Raw genomic sequence first — 13,289 nt, 5'->3', positions numbered from 1 at the left:
CTCCCTTCCACCAGAGAGTGCTGCAGGCTGAATGTAGGTATTCCAAGGTGTTTGTTACCTTGCTTTATGGAAACATAACGCGGTGTCTTGGAGAATAATGTTTTACAAAAGTTTTTTTGAAGGTGAATTGCAGTACAGAAGTGACGCATACTACACAATCACACACAGACTAGTGCGAAATGACCACCGAGTTCAAAAAGACAATGTTCAGTTTAGGACTACTGTAACATTATATGGTGTTGATGTGTCCACCATGGAAACCTCTTCAGCCAGTGTGCCAAATCATATTCAATCTACTTTTAAGTTCCAGCCACTGTTCTGAAACTATTTGGGTTACTCTGTACTTTCATTTTAGACAGCTGGATTGCTGGACTTTTATTGGCCTACCTGCTGTACCTGATCCTTAAGATCTCTACCCGATGATCAGGATCCTGGGTAAACAATAGAATGGAATAGTAACTTGAGGTTTGTGTTTGTGAGTTGTTGGGATTTTTTTCTGCTTCTCATTTAAGTTATATGAGAACCAAACACCTCAAGCTTAGATTCATCTATTCATAACACCTTTTTTTCCCCAGTCACGCTCTGTACAATGTGTATGCTTATGTTAAGCACTTTGGGCTGCATTTTTACATGTATGAAAGGTGCTATATAAATAAAGTTGATTTGATTTTGCCCATCTTTATCCTTTATATACCTTTGCAACTCTGAAGACCAGCTTCCTGGAGTCGCTCTTCACCGTTTATGTTGAGACTGGTGTTTTGAAGGTACCATTTAATGAAACTGCAAGTTCCTACTAAAATGTATGTGTGTTTGAGGAACAGAAAAAGTACCCCTAAATTGTGTTCAAATAATCAGAAGACCACAGTTGATTCCAGGAAACTAAGATTTTAAATCAAGAAATAACCAAAGCTTCGTGGTGCAACCATGAACTTTAATTCCCAGTATCTCAAACATCTAATGTGAAAGTCCATATTTTCCCAGTGTGCGGTTCATACATGGCTTCTATTGTCATCTAACACTTCCAATATAAGGCAACAGTTACACATTGTATTGCTTTTTGTCTGTTTAACACACGTGCTACTGAAAAAGCATCTTAAATGTTTTGCAAAAGTAAACAAACAGACGTGGGCACCCACTGGAAAAAAAGTGTTTCTACACATTTGTTGTCAAAAAATGGCAAGGAACATAATTTATGGATGATAAGTGGGTTTAATTTGCAGTACAAACTCCTGAATTTTAAGTAGATTATTTTGTAAATGCTCAATCTGACATTTCTCTTATCCTCCAACACATCTTAAATAAACTCTAAAATCCAACTGAAAACCAGATCTTTACTCTGCTTTATCAACATTTTCCAACAAAGTGCCATATCTCATTATATTCTCCAAATAAATTAAACAAAGAAATTCATTTCACATACATATTAACAAAAGTTACATCTCACATATACCCATAGTTTACCGGACATTCTCACCTGTGAATGATTGAATTATATTAATTCAGTGACTACAGCCTGACTTTAAAGTGATATTTACAATCTTCTGATGTGGGATTGTATGAAGTGATTATCCCCAGTTAGTGTATTGTCCGCAATGTGGAAAAGCAGCATGTAGCTCTGGCTCGGAACAGGAGTGCTGTACTTCTGTAAACTTTACCAGCAGCAAGACGTTAAGCCACCTTAAAAAAATAAATAAATGCATTTAAGTGTACGCTATATTTAAAAACAATTTTGTCAGACAGCTGATGAAAGTCCAACTCAAAACAGCTGATCTGTAGCGCAATACAGTGTGCAGCAACAACTGCGCTTGTGTGAAGGAATACAGACGCTGTAGGAATGTAGTGCCAAAGGAGAAGTCTGACAGCAGTTCCCCAAAATTCTAAAATATAGCGTAACATAAACATTTCTACATTTTTTTGTGGGCCTTCTTTTAGGTGGCTAAATGATGTATTGCTGCTGGTACCATTTACAGCAGTGCAATGCTCTGCTTCCTGCTGGTGTTCTGCGCTGCCTTTCCACTCAGAGGCCGAGCTGACAGTCATCTGCAGCAGGTAACACACCGACATGGGATAAGAACCTCATACAACCCCACATCAAGACATCAAGTCTCCACTCACATAAGGCAGTGAAACACAATTAGTTAATTGCAGTTATTTGGACATTTTATGAATTAAATCATCCATCCTCTTAGGATTTTACATTCAACAGTAATGGTATTGCTCTTCATTCTCCCCATCAGTTAATCACTGACTATTGTCTCTCAGGAGGCAGGCTGTATCTCAGGCACGGCTGACTGGCAGTGGTGTCAATGAATGGGAAATGAGCGGCTGCAGCAAGAGTGGGTCTGGAGTGTGGACTGGGGGTAAGAAAACAGCAAATAAATCACAAGGAAATCATTTATTAAAAAATATGTCCAACAATTACTGTAACAATGACTACATTCTTACTTTAAAAAGTCAGATTTTGGATATAACTTTATTTACTGTAGTAAAATATGATTCCTGCAGTAATGGGCAAGGCAATCATTTTCCTGGCAGCTAAAGCTTTTACTATTGATGATTCCTAATAATGTTATCATTGAGTTAGCTTTGTATAGTCAGTGTAGATGAGGTGTATTTTCTGTATCAGAAGTGCACTGGTGTGTTTTCATGCGTCTTACCATCCATATAGGTCAGTGTAGTGAGGAGGGGTGCATCTGAGGGAATATAGGTGTATTGCAGATCCTCCATTAATGGCGGAGTCAGCTGACCAGGAGCAAGAGATGTAATCATAGTTGAGGAAGCAGGATTTGGGCTGATATATTTCTTTTGACGAGCTCGACAGTTCTGAAACCAAACCTGGATGAAGGGAGAATGGATTCATAACTAGTTTGAAGTCATATTTTCATCATTTTCTCAGGTGCTGAAGTGCCCTCTACTGGTTCCACAACACTTCCCTTCTCAGACAAATATGAAACCAGTCATTCTTTCAGAGGACAAAAGGGGATCACGCTTTTCACAGCCTTTATTTGTGCGTGAAACATTGTTGACAATGAAACCTCCAGGGAATCAAACATAAAAGGGAAGTCAGAGCTTATTTCATTCTGGTTAACGTGAACACACTTAATACACACTGAATTTAAGTACCCTGATGACATTACCATTTTTCAAGGCATTTGTCCAACAACTGGTGGGTATAAATTGGCCGAGCATGTATATTTTATTTTTTTACTGCACCAATAGACAAAATATGAGTTGCCAAATTACAGGACTTCACTTGAGACCTACAGCTTCACTGTACAGAGCCAACCATCTATTGGGACAGTTTATCCCAACTCAACTGCTGAAGTCAGATTCTTTAACAAAAGTGTGTGTTCACTAGAGCATCTCCTCTAGACGCAGTAACATTTGCTTTACCTGAATGACCCTGCGGCTGAGACCAGTCCTCTCTGCCAGTTTCTGGAGAGTCTGAGCATCTGGGTTGTTATCTTTAGCAAACTGAGTTTGCATCACCTGAATATTCAGAGATAATATAAGAGGATATGATATCATGGTTAAAAGTTGATAATGTTTGAAATTCGGTAATGTTACTCTCAAATTATATAGAGGAGTCGGCAGAAAAGTCACTGAGTGCAAGCAGGCTGTGTTCAAATACAGTGTGTTTGTATATACAGTGTATATACACAGTAGTACTTACCAGTGCCACTAGAGGGCAGAAAACAAAAAAGACCAAATGTCACTGGCCTATACTTAGTCCCCCCAGAAATCCGCGATTGTGGAAATTACCGCAGATTTCACGGATTCAAAGACCTTCCGCGGAATATCACATTTTGCATGTAGTTTTCATCCCGGCCGCTAGATGTCGCTGTCTGTATACAGTGGATAGTTTACACTTTATGAAACATGCATTTTAAATGGCAGAGTTGAATGGTTTCAACTTTATTATTGAAACATGTCTTTCATATGAAGATTTTGTTTACAAAAGAAAAAACTGTTTATAATTTGGACTTGATTTGTTGCAAATAAATCTGCCCAACAGGGCCAAAGAAAATGATGATTATTTTAAAACCAGTAATAGTAGGTTCCACAATGTTTTACAGTGTTCTGGTATTGCAATTAATTTCATAAGAGAATATCTAATTTATTATTACATTAAAAAAGTACAATGTACATGGAAATTAGCTAATTCACACATTGAGCAGATACACAGCAGCATTAGCATTAGGTCGTGTTTCTGACCACCTGACAAATGTAAGTCAAACATTACATATCCTTCATCTCTGTTTTGTCTTTAGCGTGTTAAAATGTAATGAAATTCAGTTACTTTAGTTGCACTGTTGAGTATTTGAATTGGTAGTGTATCAGTTGTTCCGTTTACATTATTAATAGCCAATCAGGCAGCAGCAGCTCACACTGGGAAAGTCGATATATAGTGAGAAAGAAGGCCCAGTAATCACAGAAGCAGTACACACACACACACACACACACAGTACCTGTAACTGGTCCACAGTGAAGCTGGTTCTGGCCCTCTTAGCAGGTCTGGGCACAGGGCTCGAGTCTTCTTTGTCTGCCCCCTCTTCATCTTCTTTTGGTTCCTCTTTAAGACAGGACGCATCATCAAATCAACTTTATTTATAGAGCACCTTTAGAAACAGACTTTACAAAGTGTATATACAGACATGCATGTATCCTGTTAAATCATCTTCCTGAGAGTCCTGCCATTAATATGTCTGTCAATAGACATACACAGTTGAAGTGAACAACATTGTCTAACCCACCACAGTGCAATGATGTGCATTGGCCCTAGCACCTGAGGGGCTACATGAACACACCATGCACACACTATGACTTACTGGCAAGACTCATGACCACCTGCACTGTACATGGCTTAACAAAACAGTATCTACTGGCAAAGGGATATAACAATCACTGCAAAGATTTCATCAATAATAGATACTAGAGGTATGTGGGAAAGCAGTTTTTCTTAATGATTCATTCGAGCTGACACTTTTTAATCCCCCAAGAGTTACCAGAAGCAAATGTTACTCACCTTAGCATTTCGTCTTGTGTTGTATTTTTATAATCAATTTACTGACTGTTGCTTGCCATCATTCAGTCTGATCATTGTCACCCATCTTATCCATGTACTCACCATTTTCCTTAGCACGTTTTATATTCTCCATCATGATGTCATAATGTGGCCGGCAGAAGACTCTATTCTCCAGTAGTCCACATTCCTCTCCAGTGGACAGCTGGCGCCTACAAGAGGTGCAGGAGAAACATGCCAGGTGGAAGGTGCTTCCTCTGGCCCGACGCACCCAGTCACTGGAGTGGATGTTACGACCACAACGAGCACAACGGGTCCCATACCTCCTGAGGAAAAACAGGAAATGGAGATGAGGTGAGTATGAGGAGAAATAGTCAAGTTTAATTTGAGGTTAGATGAGTAGTGATTAGGTGATTGATGATCAGCATTCGTTATCAGTCAAGTGGCAACAAACAACTTCTCCCCCTAGTGTTTCTAAATGGTATTTCCTTGTAGTCACAAATAACAGGGAAAAACTAAAGTTTATTCAATCTTTCATGAAATGGATCGCCAGTTAATCTTCCTCTTCCCTGGTAACCACACTGAGGGCAGTAAATTATAGTGAGGTTTATATGCAGCCAAAATAAATGTCGACGGTTTCATTATTATATCCATTACATTTTGTAATCAACATTTACTTAATGCATCACTGATACGTTGATATGTTGAAACTTGATTATTGCCAGTTTAAGCAATAAGCATATAAGTGTAAGCTGCCAATACAAGTCTACATGTGTCAGAATATGTTGCATGTGAAAATATCAATGCACAAACACTCAGGGAAACATGTAAGAAACCTTGTCCTGTTCTAGACCAGTCCAGGTCTAGAACAGGACAAGGTTTCTTACATGTAGTAGTATCATTAAAATGTGTCTCAAATTAAGCTAGGGTTGTACCTGAGGGCAGATAAGATATGAACAGACAATTTGTGAACACACATCTATTTTGGAGTAGTAACATTCATTTAGCCTTAGGACAAAGCTGCACTACAGCCCTTATCCCTTTCTCACAGACAGATGTGTGCTTGATCCACTTTTGGAATCGTTTGATAATGAAAAAAAAAAAAAGATCTTCACAACTTCAGCAAATTGAAAGAAAAAAAAAACCCTGCTGACACCATTTTAGAACATAATATTTTACCAAATGTGCAGAGGCTTGCTTGATCCAACATTTAAAATCAAGTTGGTTTGTCAACCCCAAGAATCCATTAAAAACATTGCCTATGACAGTCATTACAGTTAATGTTTACATTCTGTCATTCAGTAATCATGAACAGAAAGCACACATGCAGAAAGTTCACACAGTGCTCATGTCCCCTTATTAACTGAACACCTGTTGTCCACTGATACCGACATCCACATTACCAAGTTTTTCCCCTGTTTTCTTCCCCCTTTTCAAACAGGAGACAGCCCCACCCACAGAAATGTTGGGCCTCTGAAAAGGTCCAGTGAACGGGCCCTCCCCAAACTGCTATCCACATGGGTTTACAGTTGACAGGCTGGAATCAGAGAATGCCAGCTTCCTCTTGAAAGTTATTTTGATTATTTGTTATTATTAATTATTTTCTGATTGAGTATTAGGGTGTGTTTTGGTTTTTTTCCTATAAAAAAAAAAAAAAAAAAAACCTATCAACCAACCCATTAAAAGGTTGTAGCTCTAATGTAACAAGTACTTTGACAATTAGCACCTGGATTCTGGCCACTGTGTGCAACACATTACAAGTTGACATGGGATCACATCATTCAGTACCAAAGAAGGCTATATTTTTTTATTGTACAATGCCATAAAGCTGAAATACAAAAACTATATAATATGTTGTTGTTGTGGTGAGTATTTTGGTTCAAATAAAATGTGTTGTTGTTGTTTATATGTAGTATGAATATGATTATTGCTGGCCTACAAGGACTCCCCATTCCCATTTACCTGAAGTAGTCGAGTTTGCAGAACACTTCCTTCTCCTTGATGTAGCAGCTCACATGGCGTCCCAGTGATGTATTACACACACTGCATGAGAGGCAGCGCACGTGCCAGCACAAGTCATTCACCTGACATGGGAGAGAGATTTTCACTAAATATGGCTTGCCACTGCCATTAAAAAAAAAAAAAAACACCCCTTAATTGTATATTAAATACTAGCCTAAAAGGCAATAGATATTACCCACATTTTTGTTGAGACATTCATTATACTAGAATTACAAAGTAGTAGTTCAAATTTGGAATAGCCCATGGGTTATTTACAATGAGTTCCAATGGGCTACCTATGCCATTACACACGTTTACCATCAGGAACAGAAAAAAATAAATCTACAGTCACGAAATGTATAATTGAGTATACTGTCGACCAATAGTAACAAAAACATTTTTAGTGCAGATTCTGAGCACTACGATGGATTAGTGTGCAGTGGGGAAATCCAAGTAGCCACTGTCCTCATTACAGGCTGTGAGAGTCATTCATTTTAAAATAAGTTACACAGCAAACTGTAATTTTACAAATGATGTTTTTGAGAACAAATGCGTTTCATTCGCCAAGCAATCTAACATGATTTAAAATTGTCACATTTTAGCAGGGGCCACAAACCACATTAATGATAGAGTGCAGGAGGAACTTGGCTGAGAGGGGTCTACAGGATGTCTAAATACAACAGAGGGAAATAAAGACAAGTGGCACTTGATAGAAATTGCCTCAAGCCAATGGAAGGATCATTCTTGGGGGTTTTTTCACCATAACTGTCCGTTTTGCTCTACATAGTTCCAATTCTACAGCCGTTTGAATTACACATATTGCCATTACAGCCCACTGACCTTGAGCAGGTATCTGTCCACTATCTCCAGGCCGCAGGAGGTGCACACAGACGTCCCCGGCAGGGAAGCAACAGGCGGGACAGACGAAGACGAAGAGAGGGAGGACGGAGAGTAGCAATCCTCATCGAAAAAATCTTCAGGCCCAGAGGAACCCTGACAGAAGATAGTGTAACAGCAGCTTATAATATACTTTTTCATAAAAAAATATTTTACAAAATGTAGGGACCGACGTCCCGTCAACGAAAACGAAGCAGGTGACCGAGTTTTACAATGCAGGAAACAAAAACGGCGCTCAGGCGAGGCCGTCTTGCTAGCACAGGCTAATATCTGTGTGTGTGTTACATGTCACTGTAAATGTTTGGATTCATTTAGCAGCTCTGTGAAGCTCGTATACATAAACATGAATTACACTCTGCCCTAACTCTTCACCCCACGAATATAAGCTTGGAGAAACGTGGTTCATTCCACATTGGAAACACCTACTGTGTCGACAGAAAACTGTCCCTGCTGCAGCGGAGTGAAAACAGCCTCCGTTGGTCCTATTTGTCCCTCCGACATGGTGTGAGCGACAAGTCCGGCCTGATGCGCAGCTCACACTGATGGCTCAGTGATGTCCCGTACATAATTCACTGACCGCGGTCAGTAAGACTAATGAAGCTAAAGCCAAAGTGAAATATCCGCTCAAACCTTTTTAATTGTGGCGCCTTATTTTATTTTTGTGTGGTAATAATTCAGTTTCCGACTGCAGTTGTACACGTTCTCATTTGACGGACGTACACATGCAGTTTGACTTGTGCCTGCGGTCACAGAGAACCGTATGAGTACAATGAGCTGATCAGAGTTCAGCCTCTTCACAGCTGGGCCGCATTCTGACTGATTGATCTGAGCTCCGCACGTGCACATGATGAGGAGCCGCCAGCAGACGCTCGTGAGTTGACCTGACAGATCCTGAGTCTGCTCCTCACATCTCTGCAGACCCCGAGTCTGCTCCTCTGCAGGTCCTGAGTCTGCTCCTCACATCTCTGCAGACCCCGAGTCTGCTCCTCTGCAGGTCCTAAGTCTGCTCCTCAAATCTCTGCAGACCCCGAGTCTGCTCCTCTACAGGACCTGAGTCTGCTCCTCTGCGGGTCCTGAGTCTGCTCCTCACATCTCTGCAGACCCCGAGTCTGCTCCTCTGCAGGTCCTGAGTCTGCTCCTCACATCTCCATCAACCATATACTCTTATTTATTCTGTATCATTATTTACCCTATTTTTCGAAATAACAGAGTTTTACTAGCTACAATAATCAGCTCTGGCCGCTTTTTTTTATTTTTTTTATTTTTTTAATTGTTGGGTATATAATGAACATAGGCCTTCACTGAGCACGGCCACGATGTAGACCATTTCGCCTAATTAGCCTGTCACTGAGAGGCGAGGGAATTGCATGCTAAATCCAAATAGTTAATCAAATAATCAATCCTGAAAACATTTTACCTAATTACCTGATATTACTTTCGTTTTGACCTCTGTAATACTGCCTGTAAATACAGACTATGTCAGATACTTGATAAATACAGTCATCTATACAGGGTTAATGCCACTTTCAGGCATGGTTTCGGTTAGACTATATGACATGTACAGTAATGGATTTAGATAACTTAGATTTCCACTTCTCTATTAGCACAATAATGTTTCTCATCGTATCAAGCTGCTGCTGTCTAAACGGGTACAGGCCGACAATTCGTCTCCTCAATTAACTCATATGCTAAAATGTCTGTTTTTTAATCTAGACGAAAACAGTTATAGTGTTGTTAATTCTGCAATCTAAAGTCTGTAACACTGACATGAGAAAATGTTTGATTTGCTCCTGAACTGGCAAATTAATCAAGTTCGGCAAACCATGCATTAGTTTAGATAAATTGGAGAAATATTAGGCTATAATATACTTGAGGAAACCTATTCTAGTAAAAGTCCATTTGAAGCTGTGGTCGAACTATTAATCAACACTATACTCACCACGCTGTTGGAGAGCGACTTGAACATGTTGAGTTGAACATTAGCCGGGTCCTGTTCACCCTCCTCCCTGCAGCCAGATGTTTGTACTCCACAGCAGCAGCAGCAGCAGCAGCAGCAGCAGGCCGGGAGCCTCGCGTCTCACCCCGCTATGTGTCTGCTTGCTCCAGCTACGTCAACCCGCTCGCTTAAGCTTCTGTTCAAGCTCTTCTGAAGACCGTGTTCTACAGCACACACTTATATCTTTGTTCTGATCATTTGAAGCAGCGCAATGGACCTCCTACTGCCGGCCCGGACCCGCCCGCTGCGTGTCACCAGGGGCTTTAATTGGAAAGGACGATGATTCTGATTCTTTCTTTCTTTCTTTCTTTCTTTCCAGATAGATGTAATCCAGATCTAATACAGTACACACACACACACATATAAAAAAAAAAAAATAGGTTATGTAAAGCAGCAAACTGTTTTCACTGCCATCAAGGTGAAAACTTCAATTTAGGCTAATAAATGATGAAGTCACTCAGCAAATATTTCTTTCAAAAGGCTACCCAACAAGATCTTTTTTATTTATTTTGTATTAAATTCTCAACAGCCCACTGATTCTGCAAGGCTTTAAGAAAACCTAATCTTCTTAAGAATTCCACTTTTAAACATCTTCTCCTGTGAGAGGCATGCAGATCGTGTTAGCCCAGTCTGACATTATCAGTATCCTCATCTTTTCCTCTCTTGCCACCAGGGACATTGTGAACACAGCACAGGTCAGTCATGGGGACTGAATTATATTTATTTAGACATCCACACTGTCTGAAAGCAGCACACTCAGGGCAGCACACCAACACAGAAATACTTGTTGATTTAACTCCTCAAACCTCATCAGGATATAGTATATTAGATCAGAGTTTCGTGGGAATAAATAACCTGAAAAGGAAATTCAGGTTTTTAGGAAATTGTTTTATCATCTTACACTGAAGTATCTTTACCTTCATACGCATAAATAAATACACGCATTGTCTGAAATTATCCATCAGCGTCTTGATTTAAGACTTTGGAAATAACATTTCTATCAATTGAGAAATATTTTTTTGCATCTTCTTCAGCTTGAAGGAACTGTTTCATAAACAATAAAGCAGGGGAGGTCTGGCATTAACAAGCCCCCCCCCCCCCCTTAGAAAAGAGAAAATGCTCTTGATTCTACAGCTCACCTCCTCATCCATGATTACCTTGTCAGACTTTAAGTGAAGCCGATGGCTAACCAAACATTGGGGTCAAAAAGGCAAGCATGAAAACATTCTCCGGGGGCACTTAAGTGAATGGCAAATCTAGAATCCTGCTAGTATTATCTGCATATGTCTGCAACCTGATAGCTCAGTCCCTCAGCCTTCTACACTGGGTGTTTAGGACATCATTTAATGGTGTAATGTAGACTGGATTTAACCTCTGACAGGAAAGTGCTGACCACTCAATAGTCTGAAAACTGGAATAATCAGCACCACCAAAAATATGTCATAAATTCTTTAAGAGAATTTATTTTGCAATTATAGCTGCATCTTTTTTATATATTTAAAATTAATTGATCATTTCAAATAAAATATGTCCATTATGGCTGTCAAATTTTTGATAGTCTTCACAAGACAGAGCATTATAATTGTAAAATTCAAGTGTGTCTCAGTTATCAACATTTTTGGCTTACGAAATGTGCCTTTTATTTTTGGGACTTAGGAACATTTTAAAAAATCCACATTCCCCTGGCTGCTGTACGATGACATTCAGAAAACAGTTATACCTTTGCTTTTGTCTTAGCATGACGAAAACAGTCCGGAATTAAGATGGTATTAATTTTCCACTTGGCAAAGTGTGAAAAAGTAGGTTTTGTGGATAAAGTTTTTCATAATGGATTTATATAATTTATGGCATTTTTGATTTGAAGCTGCTAAAAACACCTTTTTCCATGCTTCTGGCAGCCCCTGTGGAAGTGTCATATCATACCGCCAGACTACAGACCCCTTTAAGATAAGATGAGATGTAGTTTCATCCATAGGAAAAATTCAATATTGCACAGCAGCAAAGGGAACAAACAATGTGCAAACAGTGCAATGAATTAGGTAGGAGTTGACTAAGAGAAATCTAAAACAGGATAAGATGAAAATATACTCCAATAAACAGATAAAGTAAAATAGAGCAGACATGCTATAAACACTCAATGGATCTGTGTGCATAAACCTGTGCAATGTGCAAAAATCCCTGAGGAAGACATACAGTGGTAGCAGAGTGCACACTTATATAGGCTTAATTGATAATCAGCACTATGCAATAAAAACTACTATAAAATGTTTAACTTATTCGACCTGGTTAAGTCACACTGGTTAAAGACATTAATAACAACTAGAGAGATTATAGAGAAATAGTCAATCTTCTTGCTTATGTAGGTCATACAGAGACATCAGTATTACATTGAGACTGTTTCATAACCAGTTAAAAGTTGGATGTTTAAATTTATGAAAATAGAAGATAAAAATAAAAAGGTGACGACTTTCTCTCATTTTAAACGTTTGAAATGACCACGTGCAGTCCTTCTACACTGAGGGTGTCCCCTCACAGCAAGACCGATTCATGGGTACAGTTAGGGAAATAGAAAAACAACTGCTGACAGTATTTTAATGGGAATATGAAGTGTGGTCACATTTCATATACTGATCATTTTATCCTGTTTTCAGGAAAGATGCCCTGGTACCAGCCTTAGTACCTGCAATATATATAATACAAGGCAATACAAGTCAAAGTAAGTAGGTAAAAGGGAATACAAGTAAAAATAGTTTGTTGTATTTTCCACATAAATGGTCCTCGGAAATGCATTTTCAGGTGTGTTAGTATGGATAGAGATTATTTCTGAAACAGTGCTAAATCGCTCGTCTGGACCATATGGTAGTGTGTATGTGGATTAGGCCTCAGACTGGAAATATAATCTTTCCCTATTGTGGCCCACTTGTCCACTCCACTGCTCCCTTATCCAGCACTCTTCACAGGGGTGGAGGATTTAGGACAACACTTGTAGACAGCATCTGCTGATTTATTTAACAAAAAAAGCAGAGGGGTGTTTGTTGGGGCAGGGGCATTAGCTCTGATGGCAGACTTTGCATTGAAAGGACTCTTGGCCTTTTGTTGAGACCACTTAGTTTTCTCTCACATAATTGTCTGACACAATGTGGATTATAAACTTGTCAGTGCTGCTGGAGACTGTGACAGGTAAGCAACTCAAGTTAATTGTCATTTGATTTTAGGCAAAAATGGCTTCTAAATCAATTAACCTGCCTGGCAACGTGCAAACATGCATTATTTACCTTAACAACTGCACAAGTTTAATGATATTAGGTGGCTGCTTTCATAACATTTTGTTCAGAAATGTAGTGAAGGAGTTAGTAAGGTCTAAGAGCTCTG

General features: G+C 39.3%; 1 protein-coding gene across 1 annotated transcript; it reads right to left on the bottom strand.

Annotated features, from left to right (window-relative positions):
• Positions 1-910: 910 nt before the first annotated feature.
• On the bottom strand, positions 911-8,712 carry LOC115572098 (LIM/homeobox protein Lhx8-like). Its single transcript, XM_030401913.1, has 8 exons — positions 8,348-8,712; positions 7,865-8,017; positions 6,986-7,107; positions 5,129-5,349; positions 4,470-4,573; positions 3,394-3,489; positions 2,658-2,835; positions 911-2,354 (listed from the first exon to the last, which is right to left on the bottom strand). The coding sequence occupies exons 1-8, from the start codon at positions 8,420-8,422 to the stop codon at positions 2,278-2,280; spliced, it is 1,026 nt and encodes a 341-aa protein (XP_030257773.1). The 5' UTR covers positions 8,423-8,712; the 3' UTR covers positions 911-2,277.
• Positions 8,713-13,289: the final 4,577 nt, after the last annotated feature.

The sequence above is a fragment of the Sparus aurata genome, chromosome 21, assembly GCF_900880675.1.
Source record: "Sparus aurata chromosome 21, fSpaAur1.1, whole genome shotgun sequence".
Taxonomy (NCBI): domain Eukaryota; kingdom Metazoa; phylum Chordata; class Actinopteri; order Spariformes; family Sparidae; genus Sparus; species Sparus aurata.
This window is presented reverse-complemented; position numbering and strand designations above follow the sequence as displayed.